Source organism: Candoia aspera, chromosome 3 (assembly GCF_035149785.1).
Source record: "Candoia aspera isolate rCanAsp1 chromosome 3, rCanAsp1.hap2, whole genome shotgun sequence".
NCBI lineage: Eukaryota > Metazoa > Chordata > Lepidosauria > Squamata > Boidae > Candoia > Candoia aspera.
Genome location: NC_086155.1, coordinates 2,979,873 through 3,003,814, shown reverse-complemented (window position 1 = coordinate 3,003,814; position 23,942 = coordinate 2,979,873). Strand labels below are relative to the sequence as shown.

The following is a 23,942-nucleotide window of genomic DNA, read 5'->3' as shown; positions in this document are numbered from 1 at the left end:
CAAATGGCAATCACCTGACCCCGGAACGCTGCAACTGTCATAAATGTGAGCCATTTGCCAAGCACCTGAATTCTGATCATGTGACCACACAGATGCTGTGATGATCATAAGTGTGAGGACCAGTCATAAGTCACTTTTTTCAGCGCCGTCGTAACTTTGAATGGTTGCTAAACAAATGGTCATAAGTCGAGGACTACCTGTATTGCTAGGGAATGCAAACTCTTGTAAGATCCCCCTCAGTGGGAACAAGCCACATGCTGAATGGCTTCACTCATCACACTAAACTTTCATACGGCGGGCTTGTTTGTGTGGGTTTGCATGGTCTGCGGACCTAGCTACTCTGCTTTGCCAACCATGGTTTAACACACATTAAATCATGATAAAGCAAACCCTGGCTGGGCACCATGTGTAAAGCTAATCTCTGCCAGAGAAAGCAGAGGGGTCAAGTGGTGTGCTGGGTTTGTGCCCAAGAATAAATGGTAGTCACTGATCTATATGGCGAGTGTCTTGATGTGATGAGAAGGGCCATGTCTGCTCCCAGGGATCTGCTGACGCGGGGGGCGCTGGGCGGTGGGATGCTGTGGGAGAACAATGCTCCATGCCAGTTCTGGTGGGAGAGCCAAACTGGAATTTCCCACAAGATGTATTTTTACCACCCTGCTCTCCTCTAGAAAAAGGCTATTATGGAGATTGTTTAATGCCTGGCCAGCTCTTTCCCAAATGACACCGTGGCTGTGTTCACACAATCTGTGCAACGTGGTTACTGTATTGGCTCATTTCTCTGTGTCTGCAGGTACGTGGAATCATAATCCAACTAAACAGGCTGGATTCACTCAACATGCTAAGCTACAAAAAGCAAAAGGTTAAACCCAACCCTTTATGCAGGCCCCGCTGCTAAATGCATTAGACCGGAGTTTCTCAACCTTAGCAACTTGAAGATGGGTGGACTCCAGCTCCCAGAATTCCCCAGCCAGCTTGCTGGCTGGGGAATTCTGGGAGTTGGAGTCCACCCATCTTCAAGTTGCTAAGGTTGAGACACCCTGCATTTTACTGAGACATCTTCTGTGCCTATAGCCAGTATCTGGTGACACCAGACTGGCCTCCATTTGCAATGGCAGGAAGGGAATTTCTCTCCCTCTGCAGAGATTTGCTGAAAGGGGGCTCCCAATTTCTCTGCAGACTCGTCATGGAGGGCAGCTTTCCCAGCCATTAATGGCCCGCACTAACGAGGGATTCGGAGCGTGGAAGTCCAGCATGTGCAGGTGCACCAGGATGGGAAGATGGGCGGTGTGAAGCAATTCAGAAGGCCACTCCGCCGCTTCCTCCAACTCTGGGGAGGCTCGCAGGTCTGGGGACAGGCTTTGACCGGGGCACAGATTCCGCGTGAAAGTGCTCCGCAGACCCAAAAAGAAACATATTCTCTGCCACTCACATTAGATGAGACAATGCAGGTGGGCCAACCAGGCACATCCTAGCAAGATGTAAATCGTGGCTGTGACTCAGGTAGTGAGGCGTGCGGAGTGACAAAAGTCAGTCAGGCTGTTTAACGGGCGTTGCTTTTGTTCTCTGCCCTCTTCACAAGCATCTCGGCGCCACTAGGCGCAAAATACGCAGCCTTCCGGGTGGAGAGTTGCGTCTGGGCTAGAAGCCAGATCCTTGGGTCTGAACTGACCTCTCCACGCAGAACGGCTTCTAGCTCAGCAGCAAATTCCCTCACTCCGGCCCTCTCCAGCATAACTCCGCTTGCAGCCTTTGCCTTGGTTTGTTGTGCCGAGTAGCAACTTGCTTGGCACGTTCAGGAGCCCGACTTGTAACTGAGCTCAGCGGGTGGGCACTGGAGAACGTTGGGCATCGTGGAGATTGTGTTGTGTCAACACCCAACCTTGTGCAAGAAGACTGGCCATCAGTCCGATCCCAAACAAGCCATGTGGACATAAGCTACGAGCTGGCGCCAATCCTTGTTTGGAGCAGAGCGTTCCAGCTCAGGCGTTCTCTCTCCCCGGAGCTGAGCCCTCCATCAGCCCAATCGTCCACCTGGGTGGGAGCAGACCCTGCAATAGGAGGGGTTTCTGCCACAGACCCTCTTCACGGTGCAAGGCATTTCCTGAAGGCCCAAAGAGGTGAGGTGGGGTGGGTGGAGAGACAGTGGGGAGGAGGCAGTGCAGAGCGTTCCCTGGTGAGGGGCCATATGAGGAGCAGAAGAGGAACAGGAGACAAGGGAAGGTCAGCAAATATGGAGTAAGGGCTTTTCACCCCTCAGCCTGGCCGAATTGCACTGCTGGTGGTCTCGGCTAGGGAGAACGAAGCCCCAGGCTTGGGGGTCCCCAACAGGAACAGCTGGGAGACCTCTTCCCCCTTGGCACTGCTGCTCAGCCCCTGGAGGTGGACTCTGTTTCCAGCAGAGCAATGAGCCTTGGCCCATGGTGGCCACCAAAAGGCTGGATTGCTTTAAAGCAAGAGGAAGCCTTTCAGGAAGATCCACCTGCTCAAGATCCCCTAAGTCGTATGCAACACCCCTTTCCGCATCATTTGGGGTCTGTTTCAAAACTTGCCCCCCACGGCTTGTCTTCTGTGGCCCTGAGGTCCAAGTGGTGCAACCCTCGGTGCTCCTTAGCGGGGCCACCTGGAATGGACTTGCTTTACGTCGGCTTGGCCGCCACGCAAGCTGTGTGTCCTGGGGACAGTCGGTCGCAGGCCCTCTTTCAAGCAGCCGGGTCAGCAGCCGAGCCTGCAGGTGGGCAGCCCGTCCGCACAGTCGTGGGCCTGGACTTGAAGCAACCTCCTCGAGGACACGTGAACCTCCAGTATCCCCCCGAGGTGGGGATGGGGGGGGGCAACAGAGGGTGCCAGAGCTCAGGAGGGGGCAAAGGAGTTGGAAGTTTCTGCAGGTTGGTTATCCAAGGGGGTGGCAGCTGTGCCTGTTGAATCGTCAAGTCTTGGCATAGGAAGCGAAAGAGATGGAATTTGGTGGAAAACTTGTTTGGTATGCTAGGAAATACGCCTCGTGTGTCATGTATTTTGTGGGTATGTGTACAAGTTTGTTAGGCTATCCAAAGCTCTGCCAAGAAATAAATGTACAACTATATTTGAAAGAAAATGTCTATATATTTTTAAATACAGAACTGAAAAGCTGTATGCTCTTCCTTGGATTTTAATTTCCATCGTCCTGTAACTTTTGTCTGTTTGGTGGCTGTAATAAAAAATATTGTTTGGGTCCCTGGAGGTCTCTGCTTTCATAGGGACTCCAGCGGGGGACACCCTCTCCAAACCAAGGAGGGGGGGCTCAGCTTGTCTCCCTGACCCTCCCTCCAGTTCACCAGTCACGGCAGCTGAGCCCAGCCGAGGGCTGAGGAGCATCGACCCTGTTACTCCTGACGCACGGAACGAACGATGCCTCCAACAGTGGGCGGCCCCCGGTTACCCCTCCCGCGTCCTTTATGTGGCTTTTTGCGTTACATCCTGCAAACAAGTCCTAATGCTACTCCTAGCAGAACTGTTTCTCAATCCCACCTGCTTTTAGACAAGGCTAGGCAGAAGCTATAACTGCGATTGACCGGTTGATGGCCAGGCAATTACTGACGTGTAAAAGAAAGCTGGACCCTGGTCAGTTCCTACCCGGGCCCCGATCAAACCCGGAGCTGTTTAGCATCGGCAGGTTGTCTACCCCATCTGCCCTCCAACAGGTCTTGAAATGCCACTAAGGACTGCCCAACCATAATGATCTGTGTACGTTTTATAAATGAGTCCTCGATTAATGGCTGAGTGTCTGTGGGTTTATTAAAAAAATACACGCATGGCTAAGGCCATCCTGGGCTGTTCCAGCAGTAGCCACCAGAAGCAATTGAACTTTCTCGAAATCACATCTGGGCTGTAAAGATGAGAATTGGCAGCTTCCGTTCCTTCTCCAGGAGCAATAGCCACACTTGCAAGATTTAAAAACTTTGTCTGGGGGCCACAAGTTAACGAAAAGATAATTACATAGGCCTATAAAGCTCAAATGTATGTCAGCCTTGCCTCCCCCTGCGTATCTGGAAATCTAGCGTCCTTGAAGACCCCCACAAAAGATTGAAGGAATGTATTTGTCCATTTTCTCCTCTCCTGAAGCGACTCGGAAGACAAGAAGTCCAGGAATAATTCCAGGAAATTCCAGGGCAGTCCATGGTGCATCTCGTGCCAGAAGAAAGGTGGAGGGAGTGAAAAACCTTTAAATATCAGGGACCGAATGATCCATGGAAGATTTCACTAGTCCACTTGAAAGCCTAACAAAAACAGAAGGAAAGAAACTGAATCAGCCTCGGTTTAAGAAAAATCCACTGGGATCGGTCTAAAGAACGTCACAACTGGCTTCTCCCCTTCCAATATTTGTCCATCTTGACCGAGACTTAGGAAGATGGAAGCGGGGGAGGGATAGTTGGCTTGCTTTTCTGTTTTATTTTTCGCACAAACTCTGTTGGCCATTGGTCGGAATAGCCTTTTTTAAAAAGCTAGTAACTGGAAGAGGGGAGGGAGAGGCAATTTATGGGGCAGAATTAGCAAATCTAGCAAGTTTGGATAAGAGGTATTGGTCTTGAATACCAGCAGAGAGGCTACCTGCTGTTGGAAACAGGATGTTGGGCCAGTGGCTTGGCAGATTTTAGGCCAGCCTTCCTGAATTAATCCTAAATTTGCAGCCATTCAAAAAGTTAAGAAGGCAGGCCCCAATTAACAGCTCCTTTTCCTGCCATTTTGAAAACGTATGAAAATGGTCAGGTCTGCCCTAGAATGGGTTCAACAGCTAAAAAAGGACATTTGCTCTGAAATGTCAAATCTTGTCTTTGGTGGGCACCTTCTTGGGTTACAGTCCCACAGATTGGCTCATTCTTAGCTTCGGGGTATGAAAGCATTCCAAGCCAGGTGAAAGGTGAACCCAAGATGTGCTCCCTCTTCCACCAAATTGCTTACTTTATGATGCAGAATAGAAGAGGGATCACCTGGTGTCCTACTTTCCATCTGTGTTCTGCTGCCATTATATATATAAAAGGTTTAAATCTGGAATAACCAAAGGGCACTCCTTTTGGGACTCTGTGCTATTTATCCGCAGGAGTGATCAGCTTGGGAACTCCTGTGCCTTCCGAGAGACGTTGCTACAGACTGTGCAAATTCTTGCCTTCTCACTGTTCATGTCTCTCTCTCCCCCAACTTTTCCTTCTGTCCTATTCTGCCAGTGGATTTTTTGTTGTTTGCTTATGTTTAATAAACAAACATCAGCTATGGTTTTTGCTAGCTGGAACTGAGTGCCTGGTGCGCTTGGTCCGGTCTGGGTCTAGGGACGGACTGGGAGGGTGCTGGGTGCAGACTAAACCAGAAATTCCCCACAATAATTTTCCAACTTCCCCAGACCCGCTAATTCAGCCCTTGGGGACGTACTTTTTAATCATATGCTCGTAGATCACCGCAGGGACGATGGTGAGGGTGATGATCTTGCCAGCGTTCACGAGGATGTCCGTGATCTCCTTGTCCTTGAGAAGGGAGAGGCTACGAATCAGGTTACTTATTCACTGCAAAGCGGGGGAGGGGGGTGTTTGCTTTGCTGAGCAGAGCAGAGCAGAAGTGCACAAGTGAGCCTCTTGCTCACACGCACACACACACACACACACTTTCAGTCTTGCTTTGAGGTTGCGAAAGGAGACTGATGGGGTCTTCCATTTCTTTTCCTCTACGCTTGATCCTTCTGCTTCAACAGAATAATGGTTAACCCTTCCCAAATCCATCCTTCTTTTAAAATCACCTCTGTCTCTCCTGGCCTCAATGCCAGCTGGAGCCACCAAGCTCTGCAGTCATTCACATCTGCCGTTCCATCCCCCTTGATCAATCTTCTTACACCCCCAAGAGAAATAGGAAAAGAGACATGCAAGTCCTTGGTAGCCCAAAATCAGGAGGAGTTTGCTGGCACCATTTCCGATTAACAAACTTGATTAAAAGGCGGAAGCTTTTAAAAGCTTCCGCCTTTTAATCAAATTCATTACAGGTAGCCCTCGCTTAACAACCATTCATTCAGTGACAGTTCGGACTTACGATGGTGCTGAAAAAACTTACTTTCAACCAATCCTCACACTTAAGACTGTTGCAGCATCCACACGGTTGCGTGATCACGATTTGGGCGCTTGGCAACCAGTTCTCATTTATATCCGTTGCAGCATCCCGTGGTCACGTGATTGCCATTGTTTACCTTCCCAGCCAGCTTCTGACAAGCAAAATCAATGGAGAACTGCATGATTTGCTTAATGACCACACGGTTCATTTAATGATGATTTGTTTAACGACTGCTGCAAAAAAGGTTATCAAATCGGGTCGGATTTGCTTAATGACTGCTTCACTTAGCAACCAAAATTCCAGTCCCAATTGTGGTCATTAAGCAAGGACTACCTGTAGTTGGAAAAGATGCCACCAGATGCCCTCTGATTTTTGGTCCCCAAGACATGCAGCAAACTTTCTTTTCTTTTTCCCGTTTTCTTTTTGCTTCTCTTACTGTCCAAAACACTATAGGCGCTGACAGGATCAATAAATAATTCAGGCACCATCCTGCCAACTCCTCAGGGATTCTGTGAGTTCAGTGCTGTACATAAAAACACCCCACAGCACTGCTGAAAAACAGAGATGCATGAATCTGCTCCACTGACTATAAGACTGGATGCAAAATACACACACACACACACACACACACACAGAGGTTTTGAACACAACCAACTTGGCTCCTTCCTCCTTCCTCACCACTCCTGACTGCGTCCTAGGTCCAGACTGATATAACTGCCCAGGGTCCCCCATGTGGGGGAGATGGGCAGTGATAAAAATATGATAGATAGATAGATAGATAGATAGATAGATAGATAGATAGATAGATGGATGGATGGATGGATGGATGGATGGATGGATGGATGGATGGATGGATGGATGGATGGATGGATGGATGGATGGATGGATGGATGATGAATGATGAATGAATGATATTATATGGACTATAAAACTGGGTGCAAAATGCAGCTTTAAAAGGAAAACAAATTGCAAGTTTCTAGTCCTGAAGACTCTGAACAGGGTTCAAGTCATTCAAGCTTCTTCCACCACCACTAAAGCATCAGCAATTCTCTGGCCTCAGGGCTCACCTTCAGGCCAATGATGTTCTGTCCGTTCACTTCACAGATGTAATGGTTGATGAGGAGCCCATTCTGGGCTGCAGAGCTGTCCCTGACCAGTGAGGTGATCCGCCCCTTCTTAATGACGAAACCCACGTGGCCGGTGCTGTCCTTGTGCATGGTCACCGTTCGCTGGAAAGGCCTAGCAGACACGGGCGCAGAGGAAGATCTACGTTCATGCTTTTCCTTGAATGCTGCATTCAGCACGTCGGTTGCTCTCACCCAAGAGCTGAGGCGGGGTATGGAAGCCACTCTAAAGGTCTCGGTAGGTTCCATTACGTATGGCTGGCCCTGACATTGCCTGAAAGGGAGCATTCTGCATCCCTTTCAGGAGAGGCAAATGCAATCTTTTGTGATGCCTTGACCAAATCACAAAAAACGGGGAAAGGCCCTCTGTGAATATTATGGTCATCACAGAAACCACAAAAGGAATTCCTTGGGGTCATCAAGCTTTTCCAGACACACTTATGGCAAAGAGCATAAGCCGCAAATGTGGCATCTCATAGGTGGGGAATGTAGCCCCACTGGGTACAAAATGGAGCCGTCTGACCACCGTCCCCAGTTCCCATTCCTCACCTGTCACGAACCACCATAACAATCTTCTCCGGCGAGGCCTTCTTCAGCACCCGCTTTGCCTTGTCCATGTTCCACCCAGCGCAGTCCTTCCCGTTGATCTGTAGGATCTGATCGCCAAAACGCAGCCCCGCCAGAGCGGCTGGAGAGTTGACTTTGACCAGCTGCACAAACAGCCCCTGTGGGAGAGGATGGTGGTTGGCAAAGGCCCCCGGGCGGTTTTCCAGACTGCGGGATATATCAGCCTTGTGCGAAGAACCACGCTGGTGGCCCATCTACGTGACTGCAGATGCGGAAAGAACAGGAGCCTCAGCAGGTGGGACCGTAAGGGAGCAATGCTCACACCTTTCTATGCATTTCTGTGGCTTCTGAATGACAACCTATTTTATAACTGATGCCTTGAAGAAAACCCCGTTGACTTCGTTCAATAGGGCACAGAGAAGGCCCACTTATGCGTCCTAGGCAGGGACATCCAGGGGGGTCAAAAAAGTCAAGGTGGCAGCCTCAAGTGGTTCAAATCCAGGTAGGGGCCGACATCTTGAATTTTTTGACCCCCTGCGGACGCCCCTGGTCCAAATGCTGAATTTTCACAGAACTGGGAGAAAATATAATCTTGGGTCTAGCTTTGGGGAAAATAGTAGTAATGAATATCAGCAATAAGAGATTTTAATTGTCAATATGAGGCATTTCCTATTACCAGCCAGCTGTATAAATATAAATCTATAGTAATGATGACGAAGAAGATCCCTCCAGCTTCATGAAGGTCCTGCCAAAAGGAGATTTTTTGAAAAAAAGACTTGAAGAGATCAGATTCCAGTGGAGCTCAAAATGGATTCAGGAAGAGGAACTCAAAAGGGAAAAGTCCTAAATTGTGAGGCAGAGATTGCACTGTAACACGAGGAGAATCTGACCGACCCAGATTGCACAAGTGAGCCACTCACACAAGCATGTGAATTGAAATTAAGTCATTCCGAACACCGTACAATGGCTGAAGGTCAGCACCAGCCTTTTGAACCGGCAGCACTCAGACATAGAACTAATGTAGAAATTGGCCAAAAGAAGATTCAGAAGAGATCTAGGCAGGACTGTCCATAAAGGGGGGTCAGAAAAGTCAAGATGGTGGCCACACCTTTTTGTGTGGCATCTTGATTTTTTTGGATCACACACACAAAAAAGCGGTGAGGCTTTTGATGGCACAGCCGGGGCCACCCTCTTGGCTTTCCTGATGTCCCCTCTCTGCAGATGCTCCTGGCTCTAAGAACATGTGAAAAAACACAGCTCAGGGCTGGCCTGCTGAAGGTCCCAGTTTCAGCGTTTTAAGGTGTCCAGTTAAAGAGATCAGGGAGCAGGCAAGGGGCTCCATCCCATGGGTTTCCAGAAGACCACAGCCTCCCTAGGAAATAGAAGCCGGATCAGGAGAAAAATAGTCAGACCCAGCAGGAAGTGAAAATGGCTGCCCAAAGCTTCTATTGCTGTTTTTTCTGTTTTACTTGTACTCTGAAATTACTCGCCCCCCTTTCTTGGCTGATAGGGAGCACGCTGTTCCTTCTTGTGAGAACCAATTTGCTGTTGTGGTTTAAGGCACCAGGCTCAAAACTGGGAAGGGGTGAGTTGGAGTCTGAGTGACCTTGGGCCAGTCCCTCCAAGCCAGTCCTGAAAAGATTGCCAAGGAAACTGCAGGGACTTGTCCAGGCAGTGGCCAGGAGTCAAAACTGGCCTGAAGTCACAAAATAAATCCTGCTTGTGGGCACCCAACAATCTTCTAATTTGCCATAATCTGGCCCTAAAAGGCCATTGGACAAATTAAGGGAAGACAGCTCTATCAAGGGCTCTATTGGCCTTGCAGGTCGGGGCAGCCTGCTTCCCAATACCAGCAGCGGGTAAGGGCATCTCCCTCTCCTGGTTGTGAGCAACCCCAAGGTGGGTATCTTAGTTGGGCCCTGAGCAAAACAAAAAGCTGGACTAAGATGGGCCCTGGAAACTTGAGTGTTAAGAAGGTAAATAAAGCTAAATAAGGCAAAGGTGATTTTCAGAGAATTGTGGTGTGTGCATGTCTCTACGTCTATGTGCATAAGCAGACAGTCAAAAGGGAGCCCTAGAGGATGATCCTCTCACATTTTGTTAGGAAACTTAAACTTTTGACTCAAACATTCATTTGAGAGCAACTTTCCCAAGGGATTAACTCAGTAGCTCACAATTAGAGAAATAATCCCCTCTCCTTAAATCAACTCAAATGGATGAAGTATTTTACCACTGGTTTAGCCAGCTCTCAAAGGAGATGAAACCAATTTGTGGCAGATAAAAACCGCTAACTCCTATCAGTCTTACTATTTTAACCCTCCCTCCAGATCCACCTCAGAAGACCAGCTGGAGGACGGTGGCATTCCAGTGATGGTCCAGATCTTTGCCCAGATCTTACACTTTTGCTGCTTAGGAGCCCCTTTTCAAAACTGACCTTATCAATGCTTCTCAGCTTCAGTCCTGTCTTCCCACGCTCATCCTTGCACAGATGGATCTCACGCAAGCCTGGTTTGATCTCTGCTCGGCGCATCCCTACGTCGCTTCCTGTCACTGGAGCCACCAACAGGCCTTGAGCCGAGGAAGATGGAGCCACGGCCTGCCAAGGAAGCCAAGTTGAAGAAGCAATGCAGAAAGAAATAATACTTCTCCCCAGATCAAGAAGGAGCTTGAGGGACCCGGGTTAAATGCCAACCCCTCGTACTTTAACCACCAGCAGGACCAAACCACTGAAACACACTCTCAAGAAATTCAAGAACTTCTGTTAAGTAATATTTACTGAAGCAAATTAGGAAGCCAATAACCTAACTTTGTCAGCTGGGAATGGTTTCATAACCACCCCGTTGTCCCTACATGTCTGAACAGTGGCATGTTGGTGGGACGCAGAACTAATCTTGGTACTCAAGAGCCCAAGAAGGACAGCTCCCAAGCAGCTCCTACGTGATGTTCCTCCTAAGCAACTTCTAAGCAAGTCAACACCCAGCAGTGAGTCACAAGCAGCCACCTGACCCTCAGAGAGCTTTCTGATAATAGGGATGATGGTGTCACTCTTCTTAATGAAGAATAGAGAGCCAGACAGTCTTCCCTTGTGTAGCCATAGAGACGCATAGCTTTCATCCCTCACAGATGTTACGTAGCCTTCTTCTGCAGAGATTAACTTCTAGGTTAGAAGCAGGGACACATGTATAGGAAGAAACAACCATTATAGTTGGCCATCCATAAGGGGCATAATTGTGCAAACTGACCCACCTCCTGCACGAACATGAATCTATGGGGAGAAACGGCACATAACACCTCCCAACCTCCAAAGGCTGCACTCAGAAATGCTTACCATATTGCCTGTCGGGACAAGACCCAGGTTCTTCTGGATCTCCTCGCTGGAAAGAGAGAGGCCCATGTAATCATTGAGATCAGCGAGATTTGGGTACAAAACTGCTGGAAAAGGAAAAGGAGGCTATTAATTCAAAGGACTGGCTGGTTAGTACATTTGGGTCTTGGCCCACAAAGAGAACACTAGATCCTGTGCCCATCTCTGCTCACCACTTGCCGGATGGTGTGCATGAGTGAATGAACCTTCCCAAGTTATCTTTAAGGGCCAAACATCCACATCAGCTGATGTGAGCTCCAAGAACACTGTTGAACATGGACAGTTCCCAAGTTTTGCTTAAAGGCAGCTTCTCAGCCTTGGCAGCTTGAAGATGCGTGGACTTCAAGTCCCAGAAGGCTGGCTGGGGAATTCTGGGAGTTGAAGTCCACAATCTTCAAGTTGTCCAGGTTGAGAAACACTGATCTAGTCCACCTCTCTGCAGAGTTCGAGAAAACCAGTGAAACCACCCTTGAGAGATGGCTGTCCAGCTACTTCTTTAAAACATCAGGGCAAACAGACTCCTCTCAAAACCAGCGTGTCTGAAAGTTCTCTTGGAAGTTATGGCCAAGTTCTCTCCCATTCACAAGCAATTCGCTTCATGCTGTGAGCCATGTTCACGACCATCCCAGAATTACTTGGTAAAGGTAAAGGTTTCCCTTGACATTAAGTCCAGCCGTGTCCGACTCTCGGGGGCGGTGCTCATCTCCGTTTCAAAGCCGAAGAGCCGGCGTTTGTCTGAAGACACTTCCTCCGTGGTCATGTGGCCGGCATGACTACACGGAACACCGTTACCTGCCCGCCAAAGCAGTACCTATTAATCTACTCACATTGGCATCTTTTCGAACTGCTAGGTTGGCAGGAGCTGGGACTAGCAACGGGAGCTCACCCCGCCGCGCGGATTTGAACCACCGACCTTCCGATCGGCAAGCTCAGCAGCTCAGCGGTTTAACCCGCAGCGCCACCGCATCCCTTGGAAGCCCCTACTTGGAAGCCCCTACAATTCTCTTCTTGGGTCCACCTGTTCCCAGTTCTGCCCAGTTATCCAGACCAAGTCCTTGAGCTGCTGAGAAAAATATCATCCTGCCTGTGGCATGAGCCAACTTCAGAAGGAAGCATTCATCTGAAAAAGTTGTGGGCTCTTGGCTAGGAATGTTCATGTCACAATAGAAGAGATCACTTTGCTGATGTCTGAACTACATTACCATCTGCCTTGGGTGGCTCAGGCATCTCTTTCGCAGTGGGTGATGTGGCTGGGGCCCTTGGGTGTGGGCCTACAGCATTGGCCTGGGCCTAGAATGACAAAAGCAAAAAGAAATTAGACACAACGCTCCCTAAGCTGAAAGAGAAGGCCGCACAGATCTCCTGGTCTCATCCCTAAAGGACTTCCCTCTCTTGCCATCCCCTTGAAGGAACGAGGCGGTGGACCACATGCAAGGCCCTTGCCCTGCCCTTTGCAATAGTCACCACTTGCGTATCCTCTTCACAAAGGATTCTGCAAAAATGCTCCTGGAGTACAAGACTGGGTTCCTACAAGCTTTGTGCAGTGGGATATTCCTGATGGCCTGCCAATTATTAAGGCCAGGGAGAACACCGGTGCAGTGCCCACTGCACAGGCCTCCTTAGCCTTGGGATTACAGCTTCTGGCTGGCCTCCTTCTGCCCACACACAAAAAGTGGCTTTGTGCATGTTGTGTTAAAGCCATTAGAATTTGATCAACGTTTGGTTTCCTTTGTTTCCGGGATGCCTGACTGCATGCTTGTTTGTCAGGTTTTCTTCCCAAAGCTCAAGGCAGCTTCCGTGGGGATCTGCCTTCACTTTTTCTCCACTACAACAATCCTATGAGGTGGGCCAGTCTGAGAAAGAGTGACTCAAGGGCAGCCAGTGAGTTTCCATGGCTGAGGTGGACATGAACCCAGGTCTCCCCAGTCCTAGTCCAACAAGTTCATTTCTTTCCAGCTACCTGAGCCATATTACAGATGGGCATTGATTGGTTGATTATGTACCATCAAGTCAGTGTTCACACTTAGCAACCACATTGATAGATCTTCTGCCCTCAGCCTGGTGCCCCCATTGCTATTGTAAGTGAGTCCATCCCCCTTGTTGCTGGTCATCCTCTTCTTCTCTTCCCTTCCACCTTTCCCAGCATTATGGACTTCTCCAGAGAGCTATATTGTGTCCAAAATATGATAATTTATGCCTGGTCATTTATCCCTCAAGTAAGAACTCTGCACTGATTTATTCTATGATCATATCTATGATATGGTTTGAGAAGTTAATAATATTGGGAAAGGTGGAAGGGAAGAGAAGAGGTCAGCCAGCAGCAAGGTGGATGGACAATTATAATGGTGATGGGGGCACCACTATGAGACCTTAAGAACCAGGTTAGGTATTGGAGAAGGTCTATATAGTCACTAAGAGTTGACAGTGACTTGATGGCACATTATCAGTCAATCAGTGTGAAGACCAAGCTCTTTTGAGAAGTCCATAATGCTGGGAAACATGGAAGGAAAAAGAAGAAGAGGACAACCAATAGTAAGCTGATGGATTCCATTACAGTGGTGATGGGTGCACTGTTGGAAGACCTGAGGAACGAGACTGAGGACAGATCATCCTGGAGAAGGTCTATCTGTGTGGCTGCTAAGAGTCAACACTGATTTGATGGCACATAATCAAAAATCAATCCCAAGAGACACAAGACAAAAATTTTGCATGGACATGACACATCTGCCATGGAAGATCCTCTGAGATATCATAGCTCAGTATCAGTCTGGTGATTGCCTCAACTGCACAATCTAGAGAAAGCTGCTCTCTGGATAGGTTGGACTTTAAAGTCTGTAATCCCTACCCAGCAGGACCACGTTGGCTATAGAACTGTGGTGTTGGAGGTACCGCAAGGGTCATGTAGCCCAACCCTCTGCAATGTGCAAAAAATCCAATTCAACCATCCATGAGAGGTCCTTGTCCAGCCTCTTCTTCAAAATTTCAGAGGTGGAGAACCCACCACCTCTACAGCTAGACTGTTCTATGGTCAGGAGGATCTTACTCTCAAGAAGTTGTTTTTCCCTTATATGAAATGAAATCTGGAAAGGTACAACTTATACCCACTGGTTCTGGTCCTACTTCTGTGGCAACAGAAAACAGAAAATATGAATCAGCAGCAAGGCCCCGGGCTATTTTAGGTGCCTCAACAGAAGCAGAGTCTCCAAGTCATGAGAAAGCACCGCGATGCTCTATTCTGCTCCAGGCAGACCCCACCTCGGATTTTGTGCCTGGATTCAGACCCATCTGAACCAGGAACAGGGTGACGAAGGTGATCCAGGGGCTAAAAATGAAGTCTTCTGAAGGGGATGGAAGGAGGACCATGTTGAGTCCAGAGAAAAATGACTGAGCTCCTGAAAGGATGTCACGGAGTGCAGGACACAAATTTGATTGACTGTTAGGAAAAACAGTTCCACCGTTGGCAAGATCTTACCGTCAGGTTCTGGGCGTTGAAGTCTAGCACATGTAGAGTACTAGATGACAAAAGTTGGAGAACAAGAAGGGTGGCTAGCTAAATTATCCCATTGCATTTTACTTGGCAACGATGCTAACACTTCCCGCTCCCAATGGGCTGGTGCAACAATGACATCACTCCCCTGGTCCTCCCATTTAGGACAGCTACCAAGGCCTCTTCAATACTTTGGGAGGAATTATGGGTTGATCAGCTGGAGAAAGGGAAGATATCCAGTTGTGACACAGCTGGACAATGGGGAAGGGGCTGGTGTTTTTAGCCCCTTTTTGAAGCTCCAAGTCCCTCCAGTTGGAGGAGATGGGATGTGACAAATTCGATAAATAAATAAATAAATAAATAAAATTTTCATCCAGCTTTAAAGACCTTTGTTGAAAATGAAATGGCCAATTGTTACAACATTAATTCTTTTTGCTATACAGGTAGTCCTCACTTAACAACCATTCATTTAGTGACAGTTCAGACTTACAACAGTGCTAAAAAAATGACTTACAACTGGTCCTCACACTTATGACTGTTGCAGCGGTCACATGATCACGATTTGGCCACTTGGCAACTGGTTCACATTTATGACCGTCACAGCATCACACGGTCACATGATCACCATTTTCAACCTTCCTGGCCAGCTTCTGGCAAGCCAAATCAATGGGGAGCTGCAAGATTTGCTTAGTGACTGTGTGGTTCGCTTAATGACCGCCACAAAAAGGTCGTAACATTGGGTTGGATTCACTTAATGACCGCTTCACTTAGCAACTGAAATTCTGGTCCCAATTGTGGTTGTTAAGCGAGGACTGCCTGTAGTTGTTGAGCAATAGTTGACACCTCTTAAGATCCAGAAGGGAGTCTGTCTGTTGCTTTTTCCCTTGCGTTGAATCTGCTCCCTGCCCCACCCCTAGCAGTGGCTTCTGCAGAGATTTGGGGGGCTGGGAGCAGAAAAAGCCCTCACCGTCAGGATCCGGTGCACCTTCATATCTTCCAGCGATGGATACAAGGTCGACATGGCGGAGGCTGTCCCTACAAGGACACCAGCAGGAAAGGCACAGCGGACGCCTTCGAGGGAGGATCGTCGCAGAAGCCACCACCAGCTTCTCTCCAGGGAAGACTTCCTTGGGGCTCAGCTGCTCCTGTTTCTTTTCAGGCAACCAGCCAATTAAAGACATCCAAATCAATTGTGTGCATTTAAACCAGTTTTGCATAAATGAGTAAACATTCCAAAACAAATACTTTCCGATGCCGCCTGTTTTTCTTATCTACAGATTCTAATCGGGCTCCAATCTCTTCCTGCACCCTGAGCTTTCTGGAGAAACATTTCTGCAGCCTCCAGATTAGTGGCTTTAATTCAATCTAACTGAATACTCTAACTGGTGGCCCTAATTTGCTGTGATTGATTAATCCAGTCTCCCGCAGTCTTTGAGAAAGGGTGACTTAATCTAGCCGCTAAGCCGAGGGAAGACTTGCTGCTGCTTCGCTTTGAAATGCTGAAATTCCGCAGGGAAGTTTCTCAAGCATCGCAGTTCAGTGGGAGAGAGGACTCCAGATTTCACAAAAGCAGCACCCCATCGCTCAAGGGAGAGGCTTAGTCACAGGGTAATAGAGCTGGATGTCTCTGTTTTCTGTGTTGGGTGAGTGGAAAAAATAAGGTGCGATTTTAAAATGAGCGCCTGAGAGACCCAGATTTGCAGTTCAGCAGCTTTCTGAGATGGCCATATTGGCCTTCTGACCCCCCATAGAAACCCCAAAAATGATTCCTTTCTAGTGCCGTGTTGGCTGTGGCTGATGGGAATGATAATCCAATGTTTCTGGGTCATGTTTCCCCACAAGAGCCAAGGCTCTGGTAATAGTTTGTAGCTATTACAGTAGCTTGTAATAGTTTGACAGCAGGAGAAATGTGTAAGTAAGGCAGATGAGCCTCAAAAAGGCAGTGAGAAATGTGAATTTTGCTATGATTTAGATCCAGGTTTGTCGAATCCAGGTTTAAGTACCACCATCGTTGGGCCCAACAGTATCCCGGAATCCCTGAAGTGAGAATAAGCTGGATTTGACTCCTCCTTCGCCCTGAACCAACTGACCCGAACTCTTCCTAAACGGCCAGGTGCTTGTTCAGCTCAAATAACGTCAAGGAGAAAATCCCCTTTGCCATCTTCTGCACAGTGAAGGAATGAAAAAGGAGAACATGCTGCCTTTTTTGAAAAAAGATCTCAGGTAATTAATTATAGAAAATACTTCTGCGGAGACCCTGCTGCCTGCCTGGGGGGACAGGCCTGAACCACTGGGTTTCCAGCTTTCTTTCAAGATACGCCTCTTTCCACAGCAACTCATTCGTGTGCTTGCAAACAGTCGTCAACCAGAGGCAGCTTGCAATTTTCACATAATAAAACACTCATAAAGACAATCCAATATTTAATCCCCAAACAGGATCTGTTACTGTTGTTTAACATCTCTTTCACCACGTGCCCTATGGAAGAGGATGGCTCGACCAGGTTCCTAAAAGATGAAAGGACGGGGGTAGAGCCATCCTCAGGGGGTCAAGCTATTCCAAAATGAGGGCACTGCCACTGGGGGAGGGGGCGTCATCCACAAGAGGGGGTCAGACAAGTGAAGATGACATCTGCAACTGCGTAACTGAAGACCGACCCCTTTTTGATGTGCATTCGCTGATTGTGCACTCCTAGGCACCTTCCTGACTTTTTTGACTGCCCCCAGACGCCCTTCGCTGCCTCTGAGAAGGTTTCCCTGGATCTCATATCCCCCTTATCTTTCTTAACCAGATTAAGTGTGTTGTGTTAACCCCCCGGAACACAAGTCTTGGAGTTAACAATCCCAAATCTATCAAAAGGGGAACAATTGATTCCAGTACTTAAAAGACACCCTGTGTCTTCCTGGTCTGTTGTTTGTTCGTTCAGTCGCTTCCGACTCCTTGTGACTTCATGGACCAGCCCACGCCAGGGCTGCCTGTCGGTCGTCAACACCCCCAGCTCCCCCAGGGACGAGTCCGTCCCCTCTAGAATGTCATCCATCCACCTTGCCCCTGGTCGGCCTCCCTTCCTTTTGCCCTCCACTCTCCCTAGCATCATCATCTTCTCCAGGCTGTCCTGTCTTCTCATTAGGTGGCCAAAGCATTTCAGTTTGGCCTTTAATAACTTCCTGATCTATGGCACTGTTAATGTTGTTCTTTTTATCTATAAACTACTAAAACTCTTATGTCTGTTTGATAATCTGTAACCTTTAATTGGGCAAAACAGTGCATCATAGGGCAACAATTTTTGAACCAAGATACCTCAAATGGGCTAACGTACAGAATGCATCCAAAATCCAGGACCCATGACTCCCATGGAATCAAAATTTGTCAAATGTTATAAAATACTTTAAGACACAAAAAATATCATAAAACATGTTATGACATAATACAAAATGTCATAAAACATTTCCTGTGGTCAACTCCCGATGATTGACTGTGCTATTCAGTTCAATATGACATGGGCTTTTTCAAGGCACATACATTTCTGAATATCTCCCTTAATTTTTAAGAACTTTTCCAGTGAAGGCAGGACATTAGAAGCTCTGCCATTGTTTGGAGGCATGGAGGAATCTGGTAAGGAAATACCTTTGAAACAGTGACCCAATGGGTCAAAGGTTGTCTAGTTATTCATTAAATTTATATGCTGCCCGACTCCCAGTGACTCTGGGCAATACAGGTAGTCCTCGACTTATGACCACAATTGGGACTAGAACTTCTGTTGATAAGTGAGGCGGTCATTGAGTCATGCCCAATTTTACGACTTTTTTTGCTGTGGTCATTAAGTGAATCACTGCAGTTGTTAAGTGAATCACATGGTTGTTAAGCAATCCAGTTTCCCCATTGACTTTGCTTATCAGAAGCCAGCTGGGAAGGTCGCAAATGGCGATCACGTGACTCCAAGACGCTGCAACCACCATAAATTCATGCCAAGTGCCTGAACTTTGGTCATGTGACCGCGGGGATGCTGCAACGGTTGTAAGCGTGAGGACCAGTCATAAGTCACTTTTTCCAGCACTGTCATAACTTTGAATAGTCACTAAATGAATGGTCGTAAGTCGAGGACAATGTTATTGCTCCCTCTCTCTTTCTTTCCCTCCTTTGCCTGAACCTCAGTGACCTGAAGATGCTCGACCCAGCTTTGCTTCATCCTCACATCTGGCTTTCCCCACAGTAGAGGCCACCGGGAGAGAGGGGAAGCCCTACTCCTCGGTTGCTTCAACAGAAACCTTCCACTTTCCCAACCAAGCCAACATTCTCCCTCCACCTCCACTGGTACATCACACCTACAAACACTGTTGAAGGGGGAGCCAGTTAGAAGGAGAAGGTGGTCAGCAGCAAGAGAAGGAAGGAAAAACAGAGGCCATCCAAAGGAGGATTGGATCCCACCGGCCCACCGATGCCAAAGAGCTTCCTTACCTGTCTGATTCCTCAGGTGAGAATGCTGCTCTTGGCTTCAGTCCTCCACGCATTCCTGCCAGGTTACAGGTGAGGGCACCTGACTGGGAGAGGAGGAGGAGGAGGAGGCACCAGCTGACTGGGAGCGAAACTCGGCTACGTGGTGGGAGAAGCAGGTGAGGCTCCCTGGCTGACGTCAGGGAGAGGAGTTGGCTGGGACCGGGGAAGCTCCTTCCTCACCTGGGCGGCTTCTGATCTGCTGGGTGCTGAAAATGCTCGGCAGGTGCCAGGGAAGAACTCCAGACAGCACAGCCTTCCAGATGCCTTTGGAGCAGAGGAGGGGTTGGCCCTAACCTGATGCCTGAGCCTTTAAAAAAAAAAAAACACCGGAAAAGCATGGGATATGTGGTTTTCTGCGTGAAAGCCATGGGTCATGTCGATGAATTCCCAAACAGGTTCCGAATGGGGCTGCAGGATTTGCCAGTCTGAGAACACATGTTCTTCTAAGCTCCCCACCCCAACAAAAAAATCAGGAGGGGTCTGGTTTCAGACCTTTTCCAACTAACCTGCTTTATTAAAGGCACGAGCCTTCAAAATTTTAGTCAGATCAGTTAGTCAAAAAAGGTGCTACCAGACTCCTGATTTTTTTTCTTCCCCCACCGCAGACAAGCACGCCTCTCTTCCCACCATCCCAGTAAGCTGCCTCCTGAAAAAATAGTCAGGAAAAGCACAAGTGCGCTAATATTAAAACCAGGAGTTGGCAGTTGGGAGTTTGTGCTGCCTTGTGTTCAAGGGCCCTCCAAATCCAGCCCAGCGGTGCTTCATAACTTCCTCTCCATCCATCTTCCTCCGAGAACAACCCCAGAGCCTGGCACCCAGAGCCCACTTCCCGAAGTACAACCGCTCACTTTGGGAGTCCAGTGGCAGACTTCAATTCCAGAACCTCCACATCACCAGCTGGTATTCAAGCAACGTCCGGTAACTTCTCCGTTGCTCCTGCAATCCTCCCACGCATTGCAGGGTTGCCAAGGTGGAGGCACTTCTGGATCCTCGTGATGTTGATTAATTACCTCCCCAGTTGCTTAGGGCACCCCAGATGGTTTTGGAAACTGTTATGCCTATTTGTAATGGTATGCGGGAATGACCTTGGGAGGCCAAAGAGATGCTGCCAAGGGGAAAACAGGCAGATAAGAGGGAGCGGAGCCTGCAGCTGCACAATGGGTGGAGAAAGAGGCAGTGGGAGATTTGGATTTTCAGACTTGCAAGATTCTGTGAATGTACCCTTGCAATGTAGAATTAGCTCAACTGATCGTGTTTCCTGTCTGGTCTAATTGGGAAGGCTGACATCAATCTTGCAAGCCTGAAAGTGCAATTCTCCTGCTGTCTCCTTTACAGCCCAAGAAACTGGGGAGGGTCCCTTCTGAGCCCCTTGCTCCACCTATTATGCAGCTGTGGGCTCTGCCCTCTCTTATCTGCCCATTCCCTTGGCAGCATCTCTTCACCCTGTCTCCCAAGGTCATTCCCACATACCATCACACTATTTTACAAAAGCGAATGTACAGCTACTCACTCACCAAAGGGATGCTGTGAGTCAATCACAAATGAAAGATCTTTAGGCCCCTCGTTAGCTGGGTGAGAGAATTCACAGTCTCTGCTGCAGTTGCCCAACACAGATTTCCCCTAAAACCAACCAGCTTTGCACCAACTCTAGCGTTTTCTTTGAGGACAGGAGCTGCCCTTGATTTGTCATTCTGTGCCCATCTTGTTTTCTAAAAAAGAGAATTTGCTCAGAAGTATTTGCATGGCATCCCTAAACTAGGTCCTTCAGCTGCATTAGATCTGCAGGGCTACTAGCCAACACCCTTCAGATATCCTGTGCTAGATTCTTCTTGTTATTTATGTCGCAGGGGCATCCACAGGGGGTCAAAAAAGTCAAGATGGCATCCACATCTGCACAATTAATCTCCATAATAAAAGGGACAGGGCTTTGATCACACGGTCAGAGTTGCCATTGACACACACACACACACACACACCATCACCCTGGTAGGTGCCCCTGGTCATCATCCCCAGTTAAATTATGAGTTGAATTATGGGAGACGCCGCTAGATCAGCAAGAGGGAGTTGGATGATGGGGATGATGCAAAATCATTAGGAGTTTGGGATAAATTTGCCAAGTTCTCCCAAAACATACCAGCAGGATTCAGAGTTGCTTCTCCAACTGGCTCCAGCAGGGGGCACCTTGGTTCTGGGGGTTCCACAGCTCATTCCATGGTCTTGGGGCAGACCCAGTAATTGCGGGGGGGGGGGCAGAGCAGAACAGACATCTTGAGCCCCCACCAGCTCTTGACCTTGATGAAGAACAGAGAGGGTGGGTGCAGTTCCGTGCCCGACATCTGCAGGAAGCCCCTTTGCTGAAAATCCAATCCTTGCAGAGGAGAATTTAGGAGCAACCCTAACCCTAACCCTAACCCTTGGAGGCAGCTTCCTTTTTCCTATTTCCCAGGATATTCAGTCTGCATTTTCCTAGAGGTGGCAGTAGCCTCAAGCTTACAGCGCCACCTGGAGGCCAAAGGTGGGATGCTTTCCAGCAAAACTCCTTTTCAGTTTGATGCCTGGGAAGACTTTGTTAAGGCTTGGAAGGGAGACCACCTGGAAACCCCACCAAGGCTGCCTTCAGCACTTTTGAAGAGGAGGAAGAGAGGAGAAATGGAGTAAAATAAATGCTCGCAAAAGGTGCATCCTGCACTAGGAGCCGAAAGGCAGAAATCACGTTGCACACAGGTGTGTTGGCATGTGGTGGGATGGTCAATGATCCTGTGAAACATTTTAGCTCCATTTTCTGGATTTGCATAATACAGTGAGCCAAAACAGGTTTGCATCACAGGCTATGCCATCCCAAACCATGGTTAGTTTAAACCAGTCATACTAGGTTGTACAGATGTAGCACCTGGCTTTTGCACTTCTCTGGTTAAACATGTGGTGTGAGCAAAATAGGAGATGATGACGTCTGGAAGGTGCCGGGTTGAGGCAGGCCGGTTTAAACCTTTCAAGCCAGCATAAACAGGCCAGCGACTGCAGGTGTAGCACCAAATCTGCTTTCCCTCTTTCACATCCTCCAGGCCCAATTTAGGAGGTTCAGTAGCCGAGGCCCTTTTCCCCAGGATTAAAATGAGAGATGAAGTGAAAAAAACAAACACCAAATGAACAGGGAACATCTTCTTCATGATTTCTCCAAAACATTCCTTTACATTTCACCCATATTTATAGGTTGGTTTACCTTTATTTATTTATGTATTCTGTGAATGGACTCACAGCACGCGGATGAAGGAAGAGGAAGAACCTGGGCATTCTTTTCAAGTGCCGGTTACTGAACTTCATGACACGAAGGCTTGAAACAATCCAAGATTACGGTTGGGTTCCCAAGAATATCAGCCATAAATGAGCCAACCAGATTTAAGTCCGACGCCTGGTGTGAGCCCAGCCTAATTTTTTTATGATCTAGGCTGTTTCTCAACCTCAGCAACTTCAAGAAGTGTGGACTTCAACTCGCAGAATTCCCCAGCCAGCATAGACGGCCCCCTGCCCTATTCCCCAAGCCTGTGCATGACTCCGAGGTTGTGTATACAGATTACAGCGGAAGCCATTTTCCCTTCTGGCATGCCGGTTTCCCAGTTTTTTAAATATTAAAAAAATTATTGGAGGTCTGGAGGTCAAGCTGGCTGGACATCCTCCAGGCACGAGGAAACATCCACCTCGGCAGCTCGGCTTTTTGCTGTGCGTGGCATTTGGGAAAACTGCCCACCGTATATTCACCAGTGACCTCCCTGGCTTAAAATGATGGCATGCTCCCCAGAGACGCCTTTCTCTTCCCCGGGCGTGAGATTATCCAAGCTCAGTTGTGCTCCCGGGGCCCTGGAAACCAAGATGCCCTGGAGACGAAAAACGGGATGGAGGTGGCTAGAAATCCCTTGGCCGGGAGGATTAACATCTAGAGTCCTCCCGAGTCTCGGGGGCAGCCCCCCAGCCTTGCGATTCCAAAAACATTTTGAGGGCACCCTCCCGAAGCAGCTGCTGAGGAGGGAGGCGAATGAATCCCAAAAGCATCTTCCCACTTCCCACCCCTACTTACTATCCTTCCCATCGTCTGGGTCAGTGGGAGCACTCAAAAGTATTGGGGCCCTTCAGCCCAGTATTTCCATTTTCGATGGGGGCTCCAGGGTGTTCTTGGAAGAAAGGAAAATGCCAGAGGCTGTTGCTTCACCTTGCAACATGCTGGATTCTGGATTCCTTTTATCAAATATTTATTGATCGCATTTCTTCACCGCCCATTTCATATATACTATACTATACACTAATATACTAATTTTATAGTATATAAATATTTTTATGTTATTACTTTATTAAGTTATATACTATGAAATCAGCATATTTAATAAAAACAATCCAAAACCCAGCGCACTGCAAGGTGAATTATTATTCATTATTCAATAATTAATGATTCTTATTATTTTTATGTACTATAAAGACAGGGAGGGCAGGACCCTGGCATCTTGCGAGGAACGTGGGTGCCCAAAGGCACTACACTGGGGATCCGGGCCTAACACCCAGGGCAGCTGGGGGCTTCTCGACTTCCCAGGGACCTTGTGGGGGGGGGGGGACAAGGCTACTCAGCACAAAGACCCCCTGGGAATGGCTGACCTCCCTCTCAGCTGCCCGTGAGAAAAAAAGGTCAGCAGTCATGAACGAGCTGCTTTTCCTGGAATTTTAATTTGCGAGGTCAGCAGCCAGAAGAGGCAACTGCCTGGGGAGACGCTGTGAGTTTCGTAACGGAAGGGCAGGATCCTGCCACGGCGCCACAGCCAGCTGCAGCCAAGTATCTGCAGGAGAAGG

The 23,942-nt window shown here is 48.3% G+C and overlaps 1 protein-coding gene across 2 annotated transcripts; it reads right to left on the bottom strand.

Moving 5' to 3' along the window:
• Positions 1-3,755: 3,755 nt before the first annotated feature.
• Positions 3,756-15,635, bottom strand: SDCBP2 (syndecan binding protein 2). 2 transcript variants are annotated; one of them, XM_063300026.1, is made up of 8 exons: positions 15,551-15,635; positions 14,862-14,887; positions 11,092-11,214; positions 10,198-10,359; positions 7,746-7,921; positions 7,140-7,311; positions 5,407-5,498; positions 3,756-4,259 (listed from the first exon to the last, which is right to left on the bottom strand). In XM_063300026.1, the coding sequence occupies exons 1-8, from the start codon at positions 15,633-15,635 to the stop codon at positions 4,205-4,207; spliced, it is 891 nt and encodes a 296-aa protein (XP_063156096.1). In that variant the 3' UTR covers positions 3,756-4,204. The 2 variants fall into 2 exon arrangements, with proteins under 2 accessions (XP_063156096.1, XP_063156095.1); XM_063300025.1 differs by lacking the exons at positions 14,862-14,887; positions 15,551-15,635 and having other exon boundaries at positions 11,092-11,297.
• Positions 15,636-23,942: the final 8,307 nt, after the last annotated feature.

Bases quoted from the DNA above. Each gene is read 5' to 3' on its own strand.
- SDCBP2 (XM_063300026.1), bottom strand. From the start codon at position 15,635: ATGTCGACCTTGTATCCATCGCTGGAAGATATGAAGGTGCACCGGATC. The intron at 14,888-15,550 runs ATCTCTGCAGAA...GGCTAAAAACAC, and splicing joins TTCTGCTCCCAGCCCCCCAA to CAGCCCCTTCCCCATTGTCC. The intron at 11,215-14,861 runs GTCACAACTGGA...TTGAATTAATAG, and splicing joins CTTCCCCATTGTCCAGCTGT to CCTCCTTTTCCTTTTCCAGC.